The sequence below is a fragment of the Pongo pygmaeus genome, chromosome 1, assembly GCF_028885625.2.
Source record: "Pongo pygmaeus isolate AG05252 chromosome 1, NHGRI_mPonPyg2-v2.0_pri, whole genome shotgun sequence".
Classification (NCBI taxonomy): Eukaryota; Metazoa; Chordata; class Mammalia; order Primates; family Hominidae; genus Pongo; species Pongo pygmaeus.
The window spans coordinates 80,254,597-80,278,297 of record NC_072373.2 but is presented as its reverse complement, the minus strand read 5'-3'; the positions used below and the strand labels follow the sequence as shown (position 1 = coordinate 80,278,297).

Here is a 23,701-nt window from a genome sequence, read left to right as displayed (position 1 = left end):
GGTTTGAAGCTCTCCTGTTTGACGAAAGTATGTCTCAGGAACGCGCGGTCCCAGCTAGCGCCGTTCCCCTGGAAGAATTAAGTAGCTGGCCAGAGGAGCTATGCCGCCGGGAACTGCCGTCCGTCCTGCCCCGACTCCTCATATCCTTCCTTGGTTGTCACTTCTACCTAGAGAGGGGTGTGGGCGGGTCGCGAAACTTTTTCTTCTGTCCCTTCAGACCCACCGCCAGGCTGGGTTATATTACCGCGGCCTGAACTCCCTCTTTTCTTTGTCAGTGAGTGGGATGAAAAGCGAGGGACTGGAGGGGAAGGGACAACCGTTGTAGATCTAAGGCTTTGGCCCTGGAAAGGCTCGCGGACGTGTTCTGACCCAAGGTTTTAGCAGTGGATGTGGCGTTTTCTTCCATTCCTTGAGTTTTTCTGTACTCGTTGCTTGCAATTAAGTGTAAATACTTTTGCTAGTGGGTAATGGGGGAGGCAAGGACTGAGACCTGCGATATGAGGATAGCTCTGGCTCTTAATAGTTTGAGGTAAAGCGAGATACTCTGAGCTTTTGTCTCCCGTAAAAAGGGTGGTGAATATGAATAAGGCCTTTCTTAGCGTTGTTAAGAAGTAAAGGACATAGTTCTATGGTGTGAAATCTTTAAAAGAAGTTCAGTAAATAAAAATGATTTTCGTCCTCCCCCTCTCAGACCTCTTTTTCTTCTTTCTTTTTTCTTTTTGACAAGTTCTCACTCCTCTCGCCCAGGCTGGAGTCTTTCTGAAAGAGTTGCTTCCGCTTGTTTTTGGCTTTCAACTGTTGGATTTGAGGCGCTTAGCGCCTTCTTCGTCCGGATGCAGCACATTCTTGATTGGTCTCATGCCTTTGTGGTTGTAAATGTGCCTGGAATCCTAGCCTTTCATGGTAAACCATATGTATATGTATCTTTTTCACAACATTTGAGCCCAGCTTTATACAGTTACGCTCAAAAAAAGTAACCTTCACTTGAGAGAATCCCAATACTGCACAAATATTGTGCAGCTGAAGCCCCATATAATCACATAGAAGTCATTCACCTAGACATTAGCAAAATCTCGGAAGGTGCCAAAGCCCCCTTTTTTAGTTTTTGTGTAGATATAGAATTGCCGTCTTCAAGGAGTTTCAACTTGAAAACAAATAGCCACCCTCAAAACATTCAAAAACACTTAAACTGCATGCATAATGTGTGTGAGACATGTTGTTAGGCTTTGGGAGAACAGAGACACGGAACGTGATTCCTCTTCCCCACAAGCTTATAGAGAGACTTCATTAAGTTGAAAGTCAACATTCCCACCTAGCTTTGCACTTCAAACGACATATTCAAAAAAGCCCAAACTTCCTCTAGTTTTCTTCATCTGAGTAAATGGTTTCACAGACTGAAACCTTGAATCCTCTCTCTCTCACACACTCGATCAGTAAGTTCTATTGTTTCTGATTCCAAACTATGTCTTGAATCCGTTTATCTCCATCCTCATTGCTACCACTCTGATTCCAAACCCTTATCACCTCTCACTTGGAGTATTAATCGTTTCCTTGTTTCTATTCATAATTCATTATTCCAAAAAAGTTAAGAGGGGAAAAACATAGATATTGTCATTTCCCTTTTTAAACCACTTTACCTTCAAGGCTCCAGGTGATCTAAGCCTTGCCCTTCTCTCATACCTAGTTAACTACCCTCTGTTCATGAATACATTAGGCTCACCTACCTCAAGATCTTTTTGCTTAGCCTGATTTGTTCTCTCAGCCTTTTGCATATTTCATGTTTATGTCTTGGCCCAAATGTCACTTCCTTAGAGGGGCTTTTTCAGAGCCTTCAATCTTAGGCAGTTCTCCCAAACCCAGTCTTACACTTGTATCACATTGGCCTGTTCAGTTTTCTAAAAAGCGCATTACCGTTAAAAGAAATGCTCTTGTTTGCTTTGTATATTTTCCACTTCTACACATTATGTTGCAAAGTTAATAAAGGCAGGATGTTGATTTTCTTCACAGCGTTATCCTCAGCACCTAGAACAGTGCCTGATACATAGTAAGCATTCATTAAAGGGCTAAAAATATTTCATGTTTTAAAAATACTTGGGAGTCTAATTAGACAATACTTTTTTTCAGCTTATGGTAGTAATTTAGCTTCACTATTTTAACAAATGAAAAATTTGCAACAAATCTACAATGCCATTACCCCCCAAAATCATTTTCATGTTTTGCATTTTATGTATTATTTTCCAGACCTTACCTGCATGTCTGCATAATCATAACTGACTAATTTTGGAACAGCTAGTAATTATTTGAGCTTTACTGAAATTTTTTCATGAGGCCAATTCTACCCTACTGAACTCAAATTTGAGTTAATGATGACCTCATTTTGATTGCTGCTGTAAAAAATAAGATTTCAGAAGAGGAATGAATTCTTGTATTAGTGTGGTAGGACTATGGGTTTTTTGTTTTTTTTTTTTTTTGAGACGGAGTCTCGCCCTGTCACCCAGGCTGGAGTGCAGTGGTGCGATCTCAGCTCACAGCAACCAGGTTCAAGCGATTCTCCTTCCTCAGCCTCCGGAGTAGCTGAGATTACAGGCACATGCCACCATGCCCGGCTAATTTTTTGTATCTTTAGTAGAGACAGGGTTTCACCATGTTGGCCAGGCTGGTCTCGAACTCCTGACCTCGTGATCCGCCTGCCTCAGCCTCCTAAAGTGCTGGGACTACAGGAGTGAGCCACCGTGCCCGGCCGGGTTATTCATTTTTGTTATTGACATTCTTTGATGATTCTTACAGTGTTGTTACAGTAAAACATTTCTAACAATTATCCTTGATGGTGTATATGAAGAATTGTCATGTATTTGTAAGCTGCTATGTGCAGAAGAATTTCAGTCAAATAAGGTTGGTAAGACAGGTATGTAAGTAATATGAAAATAAGATAGAAGGTGATGAGTGACTTAAGACAGATATAAATTAAGTATGATAGAAATGTTGAGGAAAGAGAAATTTCTTGTAATAGAAATCGGAAGTACAAACTGGGCATGGTGGTGTGCATCTCTAATCCCAGCTCTTTGAGAGGCTGGTATGGGAGGATCACTTTAGCCCAGGAGCTTGAGGCTGCAGTGAGGTGTGATCATGTCACCACACTGCATCCTGGGTGACAGCAAGACCGTCTCTCTTTTTTTTTTTTTTTTTTTTTTTTGAGACAGAGTCTCGCCTATGCTGGAGTGCAATGGCGCGATTTCGGCTCACTGCAACCTCTGCCTCCCAGGTTCAAGTGATTCTCCTGCCTCAGCCTCCTGAGCAGCTGGGATTACAGGTGTGCGCCACCATGCCCAGCTAATTATTTTGTATTTTTAGTAGAGACAGGGTTTCACCATATTGGTCAGGCTGGTCTTGAACTCCTGACCTCTCGTTCTGCCCATCTAGGTCTCCCAAAGTGCTGGGATTCCAGGCGTGAGCCACCCCGCCTGGCCCCAAGCGAGACCCTCTCTCTAAAAAAAAAAATAAATAAATCATAAACCTATGAATTATTGTAGCACTGTTTCTCATCTGCCAAAAATATTTCATGACTATGAAATATTTGAAAAGGCAAGTTTGTCCCTGGGCAATTTTCAAAATATTTCTTTAATGTGTTTTCACAATACTGTTTACCTAATAAATCTTAAGTTTTTAAAAGCAAAATTAAGCCAGTAATTTGAGTCCAATTCCAATCTCTTATGGGTCATTGCTTAAATTTCAAAAGGGTTTTATTTTTTTTTTAAGTTTGTTCTGAGTAATGAATACCCTATTACTATGATACTAGTATCTTCCTTAATTATCCTACTCATTGTCTCAACATTCTGACAGTTGGATTGAGCATATTCGTAAGTAAAATTGGTTTAACTGTATGATTTACTTTGATGTTAAGGTCCGAGTCCCCACATACCTCAGTGGATGTGTCCTTACAGTTTTGTATTCCCTTGAAATGTAACTGTTCTCTATGTTACAGCCTTTATAACCTTCAGTTACTTGAAATGATCAAATTCCTTCAAATTCCAGTGCTTAAAAGTTTTAAATTACATTTTGGATAAATACCAAAAGTGTTTTGTTGATGATGTATGTATAAACAAATTGTAAATATTAAACGTTAGTTGTTACGATTAGACCCATATAAAACATGATTTGCAGTCTACTGAATAACTATCAGCCTCTAACATGTTTAGTGTCATTTAGAGAATGCTTTCTAAATTGCCAAAAGCTGATTGTCTAGGTGATAACAAATTTATCATTTGGAGGAAGTTGACTTTCTCATTTTCATGTCTTCATCAGTCTTACTTGATGAGATTTATTCTTCTAGTCAGAAGAGAGTTAAGACTAGACTGCTCAGTTTACTCATATTTTGAGTTAGCTTTTCTATTTAGAGTTCACTTGGTTGTGGAATATTCATTTATAATTTGAATCTACGTTGTGTAATGGGACCTAATTTTTTTTTTCCTTTGTTTTTGTTGGAGTCTCGTTTTGTCAGCCAGGTTGGAGTGCAGTGGCGTGATCTTTGCTCACTGCAACCTCCACCTTCCAGGTTCAGGTGATTCTCCTGCCTCAGTCTCCCAAGTAGCTGGGATTACAGGCATGCTTCACCACACCTGGCTAATTTTTGTATTTTTAGTAGAGATGGGGTTTCACCATGTTGGCCAGGCTGGTCTCGAAACTCCTGAGCTCAAGTGATCCTCCTGCCTCGGCCTCCGTAAGTGCCGGGATTACAGGCATGAGCCACTGAGCCTGGCCCCAAAGTTTGTTTTGTTTTGTTTTCGAGACAAGATCTCGCTCTGTTGCCCAGGCTGGAGAGCAGTAATGCGATCATAGCTCACTGCAGCCTGAACTCCTGGGTTCAAGCTATTCTCCTGCCTCCATCTTCTAAAGTGCTGGGATTACAGGTCTGAGCCATGATGCTTGGCCTATGTTTTTGTTTGCTTGTTTTGGGGGACAGGGTCTTGCTTTGTCACCAAAACTGGAGTGTAGTGGTGCAAACATAGCTCACTGCAGCCTCCATCTCCCAGGCTCAAGCAATCCTCTCACCTCAGCCTTCCAAGTAGCTGAGACTGCAGGTGCGTGCTACCATGCCTGGCTAATTTTCTATTTATATATTTATTTTTTGGTAGTCATGAGGTCTTTTCATGTTTCCCAGGTTGGTCTTTAACTCCTGGGCTCAGGCAATCCTCCTGCTTCAGCCACCCAAAGTGTTGGGATTACAGGCATGAGCCACCATGCGTGGCATAATTTTTTTTAAGTAAATTATTTTTTTATCTTGAGTATAGAAGTGATTCATGTTCATTGTGGAAAATATGAAACATATAGAAAAACAGAAAAGATTACAAAACATCTAATCTGAAATGGTTAAGATTATGATGAGAACAGACTCATCTCATTTCCGTATATTCCTGCCAGCCTATCCATCATTCTTTGTACATGTTTATCTATATTAAAATTGGTGTTATATTTTGGAAACTTTTTGTTTAACTACATTGTGAACATTTTTCATGTTTTAAAATGTCATTTTAATGATGACAGATCCTATTCAATAGATGTACACACACCTATTTAACTGGTCCACAATTGTTGGATATGTAGGTTGTTTCCTTTCTCTTTTTTTTTTTTTTGGCTATTAATAGTTTCTCTATATAGAATGTGGTATTTTGAAAGTGTATCAAGCTTTAGATTGGTAGTATTCTTGCATTTAATAAAGGGCAGTGGCCTTTGTTGACTGACATGACAATATTTTTATAAAATATGTTATTTGCTTTACAGAAATTTTGAAAATTATTGTAGAAATGTTTTTACCTCATATGAACCACCTGACGTTGGAACAGACTTTCTTTTCACAAGTGTTACCAAAGGTATAATACTATTACCTGAAAATACATGTTATAAGGAATCTAGCCTCAGTCTTAGATAATTTATTATTAATTACGGCTCTGTTTTTCTAATATATCAAATATATTCAAAATAAAAATAAGGAGTAAGTAGATTTCATGTGAGATTATAATGGTGTTAGTGTGATCATTAGGCAGTTAAAAACTGTTATAGGCCGGGCACGGTGGCTCATGCCTGTAATCCCAGCACTCTGGGAGGCTGAGGTGGGCAGATCATCTGAGGTCAGGAGTTCGAGACCACCCATGGTCAACATGATGAAACCTCATCTCTACTAAAAATACAAAAAATTAGCTGGACGTGGTGGTGGGTGCCTGTAATCCCAGCTACTTGGGAGGCTGAGACAGGAGAATTGCTTGAGCCTGGGAGGCGGAGGTTGCATTGAGTCAAGATCGTGCCATTGCACTCCAGCCTGGGCAATAAGAGCAATGCTCCGTCTCAAAAAAAAAAAAGAAAAAGAAAAAACTTATATTTTCAGATTGTGTGGTTCTTTTACTAACTGAACTTAAATTATTTATAGTCAATTTTAAATGCTCTTGTATTTTAAAGCCACTGTACTCCAGCCTGGGTGACAGAGTGAAACCCTCAATTCAAAAAAAAAAAAAAGAAAAGCTGGAATATTGGCAAAATCAAGTAACTAAGAGAAAACATTAAATTCACAGAATACATTATTACATTTTAGATATATATGGTATATGTTTTCTCTGAAAAGCACAAGCATACTTTTTTTGTTTTAAATGGAACTAAAGATACTTTGGTGCCAAAATGAAACATTATTTGTAATTAATCTCTTATTGAAATGGGTTTCTAACTTTAGCTTTTAAACATAATCTTTCAAATTTCTTGTACTCATAGTCACTTGATGATTCTGTATCTGAAGTATTTCTTAGAATTTGTTCTTGACCACCAGAAAAAGATTCAACTGTTACATAGATGAAAATGGATGTTGAGTGTTAACAGGCCTATGGGAAACAGTATTTTCTTTAACTACATTGTATTGTTGACTATGTTGCTATTCTTGTAATGTTTAGGTCATTTAAATTGTTAGAAAGATCCAAGTATTAAGATCTAGGGTGGCTAACTTTTCACAGACAAAAAGCTTGTTTGTAAGGTCATTTACTATACCCTTAATTCAGGAAGGTTAGCTTGAATTGGGTCAAAAGGAAACTGTTAGAAAATAAGTGAGTAGTGAATAGGCAATTCAGTGCAAATTCCTTCCAGAAAATACCCTTGTAAATGACTATATGAATGTGGATTCTTCAAGACAGTCAAATTTATTGTGCAAAAGTAATACTTTTATTTTTTGCATCTCTAAAACATGAACTTTGAGTGATTTTTTTAAAAAATTGATGCTATTAAATAGATTCAAACCATAGAAATGGAAAATAAATTTCTGTTTGGGGCTTTTGGGGGGATTATATTGTAAAAATACCTTTTCTCTATATTTTGTGCTTAATTGGGTACAATTGTTAAGCTAGATGATAGCCCGTGGATGTTACTAGTGCAAATTCAAATTATCGTATTGTGTTTTCTCTGTAAAGTTTTGTCTTGTCTTTTCTAGTGATTTCTCTTATTCCTGTTTATTACTTGATTTGTTTTTACAGACTGTGAAATTATTTGATGACATGATGTATGAATTAACCAGTCAAGCCAGAGGACTGTCAAGCCAAAATTTGGAAATCCAGACCACTCTAAGGAATATTTTACAAGTAAGTCAAATGTATTAGAAAGCAGGAGAGAGAGGGAGCTTAAAGAATGTCAAAATTTTTATACTGATACTGATTAGCTATGTATTCTTATGTAATGGCCTAATGTTGGAATTAAATTTATAGAATTAAAGACGTGAATATAGAAACATGAATTCTGAATAATAAACTCTTATAAGAAGACAAGTCATCAAGCTAGCTGACCCTACCTTTATTTTCAAGGGATATGTGTAGAACACCTGCCATGTGTTTTGAAGTTTGTGTTAGGATTCTAAATGGCTAGACAGTTGTTCCAGTATATGTAGTTCTGATAGACTAAAGTTCTGTGAAAAGAGGAACAGACTGTGTTTTGTTCACTGCTGTATTTGTAGCACCCAGCATAGTGACTAATACCTTTTCAGCGCACAAAAAATATGTTCTAAATGAAATTTCCTTCCTTATTCACAGACGATGGTGCAGCTCTTAGGAGCTCTTACAGGATGTGTTCAGCATGTCTGTGCCACACAGGAATCCATCATTTTGGAAAATATTCAGAGTCTCCCCTCCTCAGTCCTTCATATAATTAAAAGCACATTTGTGCATTGTAAGGTGAGTAGAGGTCTAATTATAGTTTGAATGGTATATAATCAATGTGCATAGGGGCTGAGTAAAATAATGTTTGTATAAGATTTTACATTTTAGTCTATATTATTGAAATAAACTTTCCCATAGAATAAAGAACATGTAAGTAAATAATTGTTGCAAAAAAAGTGGTTTTAAGGAAGTCATTAAAAGTGGCTTTTTGGGGTTTTTTAGTTTTATCTTATTTCCTCTCTATAAAGAGAGAAGTTTTAAGAATTTGTGTTGAGACAGACACAGGGATCCTGAAATAGCTATGTCATGTTGCATTGATCAATATTCAATTACCATTATGATTAGATGTCAGAATTTCCTTTTATAAAGGGAAGTTAATCCTTATTTAGTCCATCTCTACATGCCAAAGGTAGCCTTGAGGCACAAAAGCTTGCCTGGAATTTATGGGTCACAGACAGTTTTAATATTGCTATTTGTTGGGCGAATGAAAATCACTAGTTAATTAATACCTCTCTTTGCTGATAGGATGCTAAAAATGTCATGCACCTGGCCTAATGTTACCCTTTTTTAGTTCTGTATTTGCAAGGTCATGGAAGTCAGAAATAATATTTTATACATGCTTCCATCTCTTGAAGCACACTATATTTAATGGATGTTCACTAAACAATGAATGAATATGTGATTCAGTAAATTTATGATCTCTAATAGTATGAATTAAAGTAAATTTGGCTCTTGAGCTTTTTATGATTTGTTTTTTCTCTCATTTTTATTTATCCATAATCAGAATAGTGAATCTGTGTATTCTGGGTGTTTACACCTAGTTTCAGAGCTTCTCCAGGCTCTTTTCAAGGAGGCCTATTCTCTCCAAAAGCAGTTAATGGAACTGCTGGACATGGTTTGCATGGACCCTTTAGTAGATGAAAATGATGATATCTTGAATATGGTAATAGGTGAGTGAAGAAAACTTTCTGCTTAGTATATGGTGACTATAAATCATGTATCAGTTAAAATTGTCTCTAATGATTCATGTTATTTTCTTACTAATTATGCATTAAAATTGATTTAAATCTTACCAAATAAATTTTTAATCTTTAAATTTGGAATTTGTAAAATTTATTTTGGGTGCCTTAACCTAGATTTGCGTATTTAGTTACTGTAATTTCTCCACAATGATTAACTTATATAACTTTATAATCTCTGAGGTTGTCCATATTCAGAGACAATAACTTTCACATATTTTTAACCATAACTGATATTGAGATGCAGTTTATATTTCCTTCCAGAATACATATAAATACGTGCATATGTGTATGTAAATATGTCTATTCTCATATACATATTATAATGAAATATCTCATTTTACATGTGATGCACTTTATACTAGTTTATTTTTATTTTATTTTATTTTTTTGAGACAGAGTCTCACTCTGTCGCCCAGGCTGGAGTGCAGTGGCACAATCTCGGCTCACTGCAACCTCGCCTCCCGGACTCAAGCAATTCTCCTGCCTCAGACTCGTGAGTAGCTGGGATTATAGGTGTCCACCACCACACCTGGCTAATTTTTGTATTTTTAGTAGAGACAGGGTTTCACCATGTTGGCCAGGCTGGTCTTGAACTCCTGACCTCAAGTAATCCACCTGCCTCAGCCTCCCAAAGTGCTGGGATTACAGGCATGAGCCACCGTGCCCAGCCAATACTAGTTTATTTTTAAAGAATTGCTGGTCGTAACACACTTCATTGATTTTATCACTCATTAATGGATTATGAACAATAGTTTGAAAAACAATATAAAGGCAAAGTTTGCATTCAAAACTTTGGTATAAAGAGACTAAGTTGGTTTTGTGCAGTGTATCAGGCACCTGTTGCTCTGCAACACACCACCTCAAAATCTCTTTATTCACTATTTATTTATTCATGATTCTGTAAATCTGCAATTTAGGGTGGGATGCTCTGAGACAACTTTCTCTGATCCACCTGGGGCACTAGCTCACCCATGTGACTTCAGTGACTTCATTCACATCTGGCTGTTGGCAGAGGCAGAAGTACTTGAGAAAGCCATGTGCATCATCCAGCAGGCTCACCCCATCTCAGATACCTGATGCCAGTGGTTTCAGGGTTTCTAAGAGTAGCAAAAGTGTGAGCAGGTCACTGTATGCTAGCACTTCTCAAGTTTCTGCTTGCCTTAATTTTATTGTTGTCCCCCGGGCCACAGCAGGTCATAGCGTTTAGCCCAGAGGCATTGCGGAAAAGTGTGGATTCACAAAGGGCAGTCATTGTGGCCATTTTTATAAATAATCTACCACAGGCTGAGTAAAAGCCTTGCATGAATACCATGGAAATTAATTTGAATTCTTCCTTTTTAGATTTTCTTTCCTTAGCAATTTGTTTTGTCATTTTGGATTAGAATTATATCTGTAGAATATTTCAGTTATAATAGGGTACAACTTTTATTCCACTGAACATCTTTAGTTTTATTTAGGTCATCTGGTAGGTATAAACTTCAAAAGTTAATATTCAATATTTATAAAAACCATTAACAAGTGTGACACTTAAATAGTTTAAATAATTCTTTTGACACAACTATTTCCAAATTGTGTTACATATTTTAATTCAATCAAATGTTGAAATTGTTCAGTAGATAGTTTTAATTATTGGAGAAACTCACCCCCATGACATTTGGATGTCTTAAAAGTTCTGTTATCTTTCTTTGCAGTTATTCATTCTTTATTGGATATCTGCTCTGTTATTTCCAGTATGGACCATGCATTTCATGCCAATACTTGGAAGTTTATAATTAAGTAAGTTTGTTTGTTATTTTTTACTTTTTAGAAAATGTTTTCCATATTCCCCAATCTTAATTATTTATGATTCTTTAGATTGCATTTGAAACATTTTGTGTGAATTTAATGTTCACTGACATTGCTGTCTGATAATCCAGACATGTAGCTCTCAAGCCAAGTTGGACTTCTTTACCCTGTGGCCTCTAAACTTAAAAAAAGTGTTCTTCCTAGTTAGCTAGTACTTCAGAAATAATGGGCCATGGGCCAGACTAGAACTTAACCACTTTCCTGCTGCTATTGTTGTTTAACCAGCTATCAAGTATCCTATTTCTAGGATAAGATAAATTGATAACTATAATTAAAACTGAATATAATCTTTTCATTAGGTACTTTTAAGTTGTTCACGCTTAATTCCATTTGTACAGTAATTTTAACTTTCTGAAACTGAAGCATTTTAAAGGTTCACCAGGGATAGTGCCCATAGTGTTCATCAGATTCTTAGGGGTGAGAGGAGATGTGGTTGAGATGTAAAAATGGTTAAGAATATCTACTTTATACACATACATAAAACATTAAAGGTCAGTGTATTTTCAGGTCTTAGGTGCTTTTCTTGTACTACCAGGACATTAAGTTGCCATTCAGTGGTTAAGAGTGTTGCCTGGGAGCTGTATCACTGTGCTTAAATCCATTCTTGAAATCATTTACTCCTTCTGAGCCCTTGGGCTATTTGGTTAATTTCTCTGAACGTTAGTTTGCTCATCTGAAAATGGAAATAATAATAGCAACTTCTTGACAGGGTTATAGTGAGAATTGAGTTCATCACTGTGAAATGCTTAGAAATGTGCATGACACATAGTTAATGCTCAAGGAATTAGCCACATCACTATCATCATCACTAATTATCTTCCACTCTTACCCTCTTCCAGTTCATTTTCTACCCAGCAGAATGATCTTTTAAAAAGTAAATCAGATCATGTCACTCTATTGCTTAAAGTCTGTCCCATTTTACTAAGAATAACAACCTAATCCTCTGTGGACGCTGCCTCCTTCACCAGCCTGTCTCATGCTGCTCTCCCTACTCTTAGTTCCTCAAACATAGCAAACTCTCCTGTCCCAGAGCATTTTCGTGGTTTTTCCATCTGCCTAGGATGCTTCTCTCTCCTATTGTATACCTTGCTAACTCCTACTTACTGTCTTTCAGTTCTCAGCTTAAGAGTTATATCTTCATGATAACATTGTGTGATATCCTTACCCTAAGAATAAGTTAGATTGATATCCTTACCCTAAGAATAAGTTAGATTAGGTCTCTCTATTGTAGCACCTTAGACTCTGTCATTTGACAAATCACAGCCCTAATTAATTATTCTTAAACTTATTTAACGTTCTCTCTCATGCTAGACCACAAGTTTCATGCAGGTAAGGCAGAGATTGTGTCCATTTGTTAGACCCCTTTGTCTCCAGGGCTTGGTAGAATGCCTCGTACATAGTAAGAATTCAATTAATATTTTACACAGAGAAAAATCAGCAACTTATTTAAACAAATATAACTGCTTCAGAGGTAAACTGGGCGCATCTTAGTTATATTATGTGATATATGATGCTTTGTGATTTTTTTTTAAATGTTCTATAAGGTAGATATTGTTAGTGGTGTTAAGTTACTTGATGTGTTACTTGTGGTGATTGTATTCTTTTCTTTTTATTCATTTAGGCAGAGCCTTAAGCACCAGTCCATAATAAAAAGCCAGTTGAAACACAAAGATATAATTACTAGCTTGTGTGAAGACATTCTTTTCTCCTTCCATTCTTGTTTACAGTTAGCTGAGCAGATGACACAGTCAGATGCACAGGTAAAATTTGGGCTAATAGCATTTTAAACAGCAACTCTTATTTTCTTTGGCAGTTAGTAAATCTCATTTGAATGTCTGGGTCAGTCTATTTAAGAGGATTTTAATTTATTTCATTTGGGTGTTTTTTTTGATCTGTGGGATTATTTATAGCCCATAATTACTTTTCACCCAGAGCATTGCATTAGATTCCTAACTGCTGTCATTGCCTCTGGGGTCTACCTGGCTCCCTCTTTGCATTGTAACTGGTTGGTCACAGCATTCTTCTCAGAATCCTTTCATTCTTTTCTGCATGAGAACAAAAATTCTTTTGTTCATATTTATATAAAATCTGATATAGCGCAATCAATCTTGCATTTTTTCTTCACCAATGCATTGCAGCCTTTAGGGATATAAGTATGTTTGTGCGTGTATATGTATGTATCAGTCTTTTAAATTTGATATATTCATACATTTGTTTTTATTTCGAAAAGTTAGAGTGTTGAATTGGTATCCCATTTATGAAACATTATATTCTAAAAATTTGTAGTACGATTATTGGGAATTATAAGTCATTTTCCTGTAACACTGTTGTACATAGTACCTTTTGCTTTCAGACTAGCCCTCTAATTTTATTTAACTATAATAGTCCTAAATTATAAGATTAATAGTACTCAGGACCTAACAGTTATATGTAAATTTTTTTTTTTTTTTTTTTTTTGAGACGGCCTCTCACTCTGTCACCCAAGCTGGAGTGCAGTGGTACGACCTTGGCTCACTGCAGCCTCTGCCTCACGGGTTCAAGGGATCGTTCTGCCTTAGCCTCCTGAGTAGCTGGGATTATAGGTGCCTGCCACCACGCCTGGCTAATTTTTTTAGTAGAGATGAGGTTTTGCCATGTTGGCCAGGCTGGTCTCGAACTCCTGACCTCAAGTGGGCCACCTGCCTTGGCCACCCAAAGTGCTGGGATTACAGGTGTGAGCCACTGCACCCAGCCTATATGTGATAATTTTAATGGGACCATGAATTGAATATTTCTTCTTTGAATAGCAATGACAGAGCCCCTTCTGTTGTACATCTGCAAGCTGATACAGGGAATTCCTTTGTACCTGCATTCTTCCCTGCCAGTCAGCTATGGGGATGAAAGTGTAGGGGTTCATCCAAGTCCTAAAACTGGTAGCAACTCCTAGGGCAGGGCTGATCTGGAAGAACAGACTGTAGGGGAGGGTGGAACTTTAGAAAGAAGTTCTGAAGGTAGTAAGAAGGAAATGAGGAGTAGTGTTAGGAAGGGGCTAACTTTTTTCTTCTTGCTTCTCTTCTTTATCTCACCTGCCCCCTCCCCTTATATCCCTTCTTCCTTTTTCCCTTTCCTTTTTTGTCCTCACTTCATTTGTGCATCCTTTCTGATTCCTCTTACCTTGCTAAAGGGAGAAGTTTGTTTGGGTATCCTATATCAAAGGCAGGAAGTTTGTTTTCTTCTTTACCTTTATCCTATAGATTCATATTCTCAACCCCGACCTCCTTTTTCAGTTTCCTTCTTGCTTCTCTTGACACCACAGACTGCAGCTAGTACTTGGAGAGGAAAATTAAACAGAGATACTTGGATCAGGAGTAAGATGAAGAAAGCCTAAGCAACAGTATAGTCTATAGTGGCAAGAGAGAGTATGGGGGCTGCTTAGCCAGGGTGGCTGTACATAAAGTATATTTTCAGTTTATATAAACTGCTTATAGATGGAAATCAGAAAATTTAAATTCTCTTAACTGTCCAAGAAAATTCTTATATTTTTACTCATTTGTTCAAATTTGGGACTGATGAATGTGACCATTTCTGCTTACTGTCCATTGCCTGAAATGGAGCTTTGAGGTGGACTGTATAATTTCTTCAATCTTAACTCCAAATTCTGATCAGCGACGCCCTCTGCTGATCACTGTTAATATTTATTTACCAATCAAAGTGAAGTATTGAAGTTTTCCAAGCAGTTTTCACTTTGTGTCTTAGTCCATTTAGGCTGCTATAACAAAATCCCTTAAACTGGGTAAGGGATTATAAATATTAGAAATTTATCTCTCACAGTTCTGGAAGCTGGGAAGCCCAATATCAAGGCACCAGTAGATTTGGTGTCTAGCGAGGGTGTGCTCTCTGCTTCAAAGATGGCCCCTTGTTGCTGCATCCTCACTTAATGCAAGGGGCAGGATAGCTCCCTTCAACCTCTTTTATAAGGGTACTTATGTCATTCATGAGGGCAGAGCCCTCGTGACTTAATCACTTCCCCAAAGGCCCCACCTCTTAATAGTATCACATTGGGTGTTAGGTGTCTGGGAGGACACCAGTCTTCAAGCCATATCATCTCACTTGGAAAAAAGTAAAAATAAAACCAGTAGATTTAATTAATATTACACTATTTATAGAAGCATGTGATGTATCATTCCTTGTATTAATTTCCTGGGGTTGCTGTAACAAGTTACCACAAACTAGGTGACTTAAAACAATAGAATTTTATTCTCTCACATTTCTAGAGGCAGAAGTTCACAGTGTGTCAGTAGGGCCATGTTCTCTGGAAGGCTTTAGGGGAGAATATATTTCATATCTTTCTCTTAGCTTCTGGGTGTCACTGGCAGTCCTTAGCTTACTTTGGCTTTCTGTGTCTTCACATCATCTTTTTATAAGAACACCAGTGATAGTGATTAGGGGCATACCTTACTTTAGTATGACCTCATCTTAACTAATTATGTCTTCAATAACCCTAATTCCAAATAAGGCCACATTCTGAAGTATTGGGAGTTAGAACTTAAAGCTTTTTGGGAGGGACACAGTTCAACCCGTAACAACCCCTAAAATCGATATTTATTCTCAATTAAGTCTTGAAATTGGTTTCAAAAAGACAATATTCTATTAGAGTTTTTAATGTATAGTTTTACCATATAGTTCTTTAGCCCCCAATTATTTAGTTTTTCTATAAACATAGGGAAATTTATTTGTGTGGCCCTTAGAACTAATTTAATTTCCACTCTAATTCCTACTTATGTTTATATAATGCTTTTAGAAATTTGTATTATTCAGAAAATAAACATATACTATTATATCTGTTGCCTACACTTAGATTTTATTGCCTGCTACATTTAAATTTTATTAGTATTTTAATTGTTTTATTAAAGAAAGATTGTGCCTGTAATCTCAGCACTTTTGAGAGGCCAAGGCAGAAGGATTGCTTGAGCCCAGGAGTTCGAGACCAGCCTAGGCAACACAGGGAGACCCCCATCTCTACAAAAAATAAAAAAATTCTCCAGGCCTCATGGCACATACCTGTAGTTCTAGTTTCTTGGGAGACTGGGGTGGGAGGATGCATTGAGCCCAGGAGATTGAGGCTGCAGTGAGCCATGATCAGGCCACTGTACTCTAGCTTGGACAACAGAGTGAGAGCCTGTCTAGATAGATAGATAGATAGATGATAGATAGATAGATAGATAGAAACAAAGAAAGAAAGAATGGTGCTAATATTTTAAAGCATTGAAAAATGGTCTTCCTTGCTTATATTACCCACACCTTCTTTGTTGGCATTAAGATGCAAACTTTGTTTTAAACAGTTGAGTAAATCAAAGATGGGACTGTTAAGTTATTTGTGTTATTTACTTGCTTTTTGAAAATGTAAAAATAAAACTCTGGGTTTAATTAGTAGTATGCTATTTAGTAATGAAGTAAAGCTAGAGGCTTCGAACAAATCTTGTGTAATTTCCTCTTGAATGAGAGAGAAAATTTAAAGTAAGCAAACAAATAAGTTGTGTGTCACCACTCATTCAGTCATTTAACAAGTATTTCCAGAGTGCTTATTCTGTGCCAGGAAATGTTGTAGGTGCCCTCAACAACTTAGAGTCTAGCTTGAGACACAGATAAGTAGGTAATTATTATAGAATGGTATGATCTTTGGAGGACTGGGTATTGGCTGGCTTATGGGAGTACAAGATAGGTACCCAGTGATGAAGTCAGGAAAGGTTTGTTATGGTGATATGATGACGTCTATGCTGATTATAAAGTCAGTGTAGATTAAACTTTGTGCTTTTAAATTTGCATAGCACTGTATTAGAGAGTTCATGTTCAAAATAATCGAAAAGGCTGAGTGTGGTGGCCCATGGCTGTAATCCCAGCACTTTGGGAGGCCAAGGTGGGCAGATTGCTTGAGCTAGGAGTTCGAGACCAGGCTGGCCAACATGGTGAAACCCCATCTGTACTAAAAATACAAAAATTAGCCAGGAGTGATGGTGCGCACCTGTAATCCCAGCTACTTGGGAGGCTGAGGCAGGAGGATCACTTGAACCCAGGAGGTGGAGGTTGAAGTAAGCCGAGGTCATGCCACTGCACTCCAGTCTGGGCAACAGAGTGAGACTCCATCTCAAAAAAAAATGATCAAAGAAGGGTGAATTTTCATCTACCCTATTTCTGCTGAGGAAAATGGACTATTTTCAAATATTTTTAATAAGGGTCAAAATGAGGGATCATATTCCATTAGCGAACCATCCAACTCTGTTTTGATTGGGTTTAATGAAGATTTTGCTATATTGGAAAAGAAACATAGCCAATTAACATATAAGTTAAGATATGTTATTTTCATGTGAAATAATTCACAAATTAAAGACAGTAATTTATTTGACTTAATTTTATGGCACTATTTAAAGCTGTTTGGATTATAGTGTGTATTATAAACTTGGGTGGTGGAACAACCAATATTTATTGAGCTAAGTTGCTTAAATGTCAGACACTGTTTAAATCTCACAATAATCCTCTATTAGCCTCATTGTAGATGAGAAAACTGGGCCACAGAAAGGTTTAATAACTTTCCCCAGGTCATATAGTAGTTGTAGTAGGACCAGGACTTAAATCCAGGCAGATGAATCTGTAGCCTTCCCTGCATACTATTGGCACTACCCACTGTTTTATCAATTTACAAATGTAATACGTAATCAGAAAACTCACACATATTACACAAGTATCTAACATGGAAGATGAAATCCTATTTTCGTCTACTAGAAAGAATCACAGGAAAGGTTTTGATTTATTTTGGGGGTGGGAGAAAACTAACATTTAACGCATTTAAAAATAATGATAGGATTATGTTATCATTAGAGTCAATAGACAAATCTCTGAAAACAAAACGTTTTATTTGGGAGGAAATAATTGCACTTTGGAGCATTCATGCAGACCAATTGTTTGGTATGTCCACAGAAAAAAGAGAAGGTTAGCGGTCTTATAAAAAAGGAGAAATATTACATATAGCTCTTTAAGAAAGTCCATTGGCACTAGATTTGGGGAGCTGTCAAGCTCTGATTGGTGAGTGATGGCAATGGGTAACACTGGTCTTAGAGTTGCACCAGTTTCTTTCAGTAGCCCTTAGATAAAACTGGTTTCTGGTTACAGCAAGCAGTTTCAGCAGCCAGGCCTACAGAGAATTACATTTTGGGAGAAATGTTTTGTGCCCTGAGTGCTTTTCCCCTAGGCCTGTTGACTCTGTTTTAGTTGGGTATGACAAGAATGACTCAATTTGTGTAATTAATTTTTACATTATACAAATTGTTTACAATTTGATTTTTTACTTAACAGTTTATCCTTAGGGCTTTCTGTGTCCATGAAGATATATGTACCTGATTCTTATATGATTATACTATAAATTTATAGTTGACCCTTGAACAATGCAGGTCTGAACTACACAGGTCAACTTATGCAGATTTTTTTAAATTGTCATTTATTACCATAAAATAATACAAATCTATTATCAAAGGTTAAAATTTATCAAAACTTAGCATACAGAGACCATACATGGTACCATGCAGTTGAGAGAAATGTAAACAAAGGTAAAGATGCAGTGTTAAATCATAACTGCATGAAATTAACTGTCATACATATTGTAGTACTATTAGGTTGTGCAAAAGTAATTGCAGTTTTTGCCATTATTTTCTATATATTCAATATACAATAATTTCATAGCCACTTCCTGTTGCTGTTACTGTGAACTCAAGTGTTGCAAGGCCATGTGATACTAACCATCCCCACATGAGCAGTTTGTCTCTCCAGTAAGTAAATTGCTTTTCTCAGTAAAAAGTTATCGCTTGAGGTGCCTCCATATTTTTTCATCATCTTTAATGCAATATGGTAAACCCATAAGAAGTGCCACTAGTGATCCTGGAAGTGCTCCCAAGAATTCCTTGATACATACTGTAAATTGAGGTCTGCAACTGCAGTTACCTGCCATTTCAGACAGATGATTCATCTTGTAAATAGACAGTGTTAATACATATAACATACAAAATATGTTAATCAGCTGTTTTTATTAGTAAGGCTTATAGTCAGTGGTAGGCTATTAGTAGTTAAGTTTTGGGAAACTCAAAAGTTATACTCGGATTTTAGACCACATGGGGGGTTGGCACCTCTAGACCCCATGTTGTTCAAAGGTCAACTGTATTTAGGTGTTCTCCACATGATGCACACTTGGTTCATTTCAGTTTTCACTATATAAAAAAAGTTTTTTGTTTTTTTTTTGTAAAGTGAAAGCAAGTTTATTAAGGAAGTAAAGGAATAAGGCCTCGCGTGGCGGCTCACGCCTGTAATCCCAGCACTTTGGGAGGCAGAGGTGAGTGGATCACAAGGTCAGGAGTTGGAGACCAGCCTGGCCAACGTGGTAAAACCCCATCTGTACTAAAAATACAAAAATTAGCTGGACACAGTGGTGGGCGCCTGTAATCCCAGCTACTCGGGAGGCTGAGGCAGGAGAATCTCTTGAACCCAGGAGGTGGAGATTGCAGTGAGCGGAGATTGTGCCACTGCACTCCAGCCTGGGTGACAGAGCAAGACTCTGTCTCAAAAAAAAAGAAAAGAATAAAGAATGGTTACTCCATAGGTGGAGCAACCCCAAAGTCTCCTGGTTGGCCACTTTTATGGCCATTTCCTGATTTATATGTTAAACAAGGGGTAGATTATTCCCTTTTTTGGGAAAGGGGTGGGCAATTCCCAGAACTAAGGGTTTCTCCCCTTTGTAGATCATATAGGGTAACTTCTGGTTGTTGCCAGGGTATTTGTAAACTGTGATGGAACTGATGGGATTATCTTTTATCATGCTAATGCATTATAATTAGTGTATAATGAGCAGTGAGGACAACCAGAAGTCACTTTTGTCACCATCTTAGATTTGGTGGGTTTTGGCCAGCTTCTCTACTGCATGCTGTTTTATCAGCAAGGTCTTTGTGACCTGTCTTGTGCTGACCTCCTATCTCATCCTGTGACTTAGGATGCCTAACCTGGAAATGCAGTCCTGTAGGTCTTGACCTCATTTTACCCAGCCCCTTTTCAAGATGGAGTCCTCTGGTTAAAACACCTCTGACATATTTCCCCCCCTCCCTTTTATAAGGGAACCCTTAATCCTAAGGGTTGTAGAGGGACAAATAGACATCTATAACTTCTTCGGGCTGAATAGGGATGATGATATTCCTGCCTAACTATTGGAGTCTCTTATATTCGGGGGAGAGAGGAGATCAGTCAGAAAGTGTCAGTGTGATGATGAGGGCCATTCATAACTCTCAATTCCAGAAAAAGGTGATATCTGGAAGATTAGTAAGTGTTCGATTTAATAAAACATTCAGTAATTCATATTCCTACACAGAATTATCTCGTATTCCTACACAGAGAACAACAGCAGTATATTCCACAACAGTAAAGCAAAATAAGTAAAATTATCCCAAGTAAACTAAATAAGAAGGCTTTCCATGAACTGGGCAACTGTTGGAAACCAAGCTGATTCCAGTATGGGCCCAGAATTAGAATACTGATCCAGATTTTCACATTACCATCCCTCTTGTTTCTTCTGAGCAGCAGCCAGAGATCACTGGTTGGTTCACAGGAATAAGCAGGGTTAGTCTAAATTGCAGAAAAAAACCTCAAAAACAACTGATGAGAACAACACTCAAAAACACCTAATAACAGGTGTACCTGTTATTTTGAAACATAATTTTTTTCTCTCTCTCCAGTCTCCCATTTTTACTAAAGGAAAATCGTGATAAGACTGATTTGCTTTTTTATACTTGGCCTGATTATCTGTATAAAGTACAGCAAGAATAATTATTTTTCACATGGGCTTTTTAAAATTGGCTTTGACGGAACTCTTGTTTCATAAGGAAACTCAGATAAGACTTTTTAAAATATGAATTGGATAAATTCCTTTCCTCTTGAGGTCCCAAGATAACTTGGGGCTCCTGGGCCTGTCAGAAAGTGACATTCTTTACTTACCGCAGGTAAGGAACCCTGTACAGGGACTGCATAAACAAGGTGTGAGGCAAGTTTTCCCAAGGGCCTTTATTGGCTTTATAAGTCAAGTTTGATTCCTTAAAGGAAAGCACACTATTCCAGCCAAAGCCTTGGTAAAATAACCAGTTTCTCCAGTTGTGTCCTGTTGCAAAAGAAAACATTCATATTGCACTTATGCAAATAACTATATTGCCGTAAGTTAAGAATATTCACAAATAGGTTCCAAATTCTGGAGAAATCAGAAACAAATATGCTCCAAATTTTATTCACAGCGATATACTTCACTCAATTGTTAAACAGCTCAAAGAAAAGCTCACAACAGCTCAAAAGAAGTTTTCTTGACTCTGAAAAATAAAAGAATCAGCAACATTTTAAACAAAAAGTAAAAAAAAAAAAATTACTTCAGTCTTCTATTAGTTCAGTCCATGTAGTTAACGCTTGCCCTGTTTGAAATCCACGAACACTCCATCTCTTCATGAAAGTCCTGAAAATTTCTTTTCTCTAATGTCATAATTGCCAAAGTTATCAGAAACCTGCATTGAAAAGCACCTGTCAAAGTCCCGTAGCTGATTAAAAATCAACTTTTGATTAAAACAAGACAACAATTGTCTGTGGATGACAAAAAGCCTTAGGGCAGCCCCTGTTAAAGCCGTAATTGACAGGATTTTGGTTACTTCTGTGGCAGATAACAATTTTATATAACAATTATAATGTACATTAAGTCATATCAGAATTATAGTTGTTTCCCATAATTTTGGAACACATGCCAATAACATATTTATACAAAAATAGCCCAAAGAAAGCCAAACATCATTTTATATTTGACTATGCTTCCTGTATGATTTTTATACCAAAAAAGCCAAGTTTCACCTTTGCACTAGTGTCCTATTAATGTTAACCCCAATTCTTAATAAAACTGTATAGACAAATCTAATTTTAATCAGTATAAAATGTAATCAGTATAAAACTGTATAGACACATCTAAATTTTAATCAGTATAAAATTTAATCAGTATAAAATCTAATTTTAATCAATATAACCATAAGGTAAGATTCTCATAAACCATTTACAACTCTTTACAATTTTTGTTAAAGAGTAGATTATTGCTCTCAGGAAATCCTGTTGTGATTTTTTCCAGTGTTCAATTTATGGAAAAACTGAATAATACCCCTTTAACTTTAGCCAATATGTTCACACAGATTTTTTTTTTTTGCAAGATTAATTTTTTACAAATGTTGTACAACTTGCTCAAACCTTCAGCATTATCCTATTTAACTTAAAACAATCCTATCCCCCTTTAATCTAGGTCAAAAATCCACATTCCCATGCTTTCTTATAATCTTTTACCAAAAACACATTTCACTTTCCTTACATACCTGTAATGTAAAACTGTTTCTTCAGTAGTCTTCAATTACATATTAAAATGTTAACTCTTAGCAACTTTTACTTATGGTGGAAAACCTTGGTAAGTAAGGAATCTAATTATGTACTAGGTATGGAGCCTAGGACACAGAACAGAAGTGCAGGTAAGGTCTGACTCTTTCTAGCATAGCTAGGGGGCATGGCTAACACCACATGTCCCCAGGCCTTACCTAGAATCTGCTCCAAAGTTAAACAATTTTCAAAAGTCAAAGAAGCAGTTTATGGCCTTAAAGCATTTAGCAAACCTAATATCTAACCTGCCTAATTTAAACCATATGTCTTTATTTTGAAGATATTTTAATTTTACCAGTAATCTTTAAAACTGTTTCCCAGAAATTACTTAAGTCACATGAACTAAAAGGCATTCCACTTTTTACTTTTCTGACAAAATATTTAAGTGTTCATTATTTTTAAACCAGTTATCAAGCTCTTTTATATTTTATACACAATACATATAAATACACAGAAGAAGAGATCCAGTAGTTATAAGATTTTTCATTTGCCAGTTTTATTTATTTATTTATTTATTTATTTTGAGACAGAGTCTTGCTCTGTTGCCCATGCTGGAGTACAATGGCATGATCTTAGCACACTGGAACCTCCGCTTCCTGGGTTCAAGTAATTATCTTGCCTCAGCCTCCCAAGTAGCTGGGATTACAAGCATGAGCCACCACACCTGGCTAATTTTTGTGTTTTTAGTAGAGACAGGGTTTCGCCATGTTGGCCAGGCTGGTCTTGAACTACTGACCCCAAGTGATCTGCCTGCTTCAGCCTCCCAAAATGCTGGGATTACAGGTGTGAGCCATCACCCCTGGCTCATTTGCCAGTTTCTTAATTGGATTACTGGCTTTAGGGTAGAGCCCTTGGAGGAACAGGGTCAAGAAAGCATGCAGTTTCTACAGCCTAATAAGCAGGCACAGTTGGAACGCAAAACAGATCCCCCAAAATTAAGTGTCCCATTTGTATACTGGTTACTGGATTCCCAAAAGAGAAACACTATGGAACAAGGCAGTCCAATGATTTTACCATGCATTTCATTGCAAAGTAACCCAAAGCCAATCAGTCTATTCTGTGATCAGCCCATCACTCATGGGAGTTGTATCTCTCAATGGGGGTTGAGGGGAAGGTTGGGACATCCCCATACCTTCTACGTGGCCAAGAGCATGCTTCTGATCCAAATGTGCAAAGATCTGAGTATCCCCCTCGTGC

The 23,701-nt window shown here is 37.2% G+C and overlaps 1 protein-coding gene across 5 annotated transcripts in view; it reads left to right on the top strand.

The window, feature by feature from the left end:
• The first annotated feature begins 8 nt into the window (after positions 1 to 8).
• The window catches only part of FIRRM (FIGNL1 interacting regulator of recombination and mitosis), a 57,365-nt gene continuing 33,672 nt past the window's right edge, over positions 9 to 23,701 (top strand). Inside the window, exons 1-8 of one of the 5 annotated variants that reach the window (XM_054495364.2) lie at positions 9 to 140; positions 3,818 to 3,857; positions 5,779 to 5,867; positions 7,506 to 7,610; positions 8,055 to 8,195; positions 8,965 to 9,130; positions 10,894 to 10,978; positions 12,669 to 12,807. In XM_054495364.2, the coding sequence (XP_054351339.1) occupies positions 30 to 140; positions 3,818 to 3,857; positions 5,779 to 5,867; positions 7,506 to 7,610; positions 8,055 to 8,195; positions 8,965 to 9,130; positions 10,894 to 10,978; positions 12,669 to 12,807 (876 nt within the window). In that variant the 5' untranslated portion in view covers positions 9 to 29. Of the gene's footprint in view, positions 141 to 2,796; positions 2,906 to 3,817; positions 3,858 to 5,778; positions 5,868 to 7,505; positions 7,611 to 8,054; positions 8,196 to 8,964; positions 9,131 to 10,893; positions 10,979 to 12,668; positions 12,808 to 23,701 lie in introns of those variants that run through there. The other 4 variants (XR_010123168.1, XM_063648999.1, XM_063648996.1 and 1 more) reach the window with 4 other exon arrangements.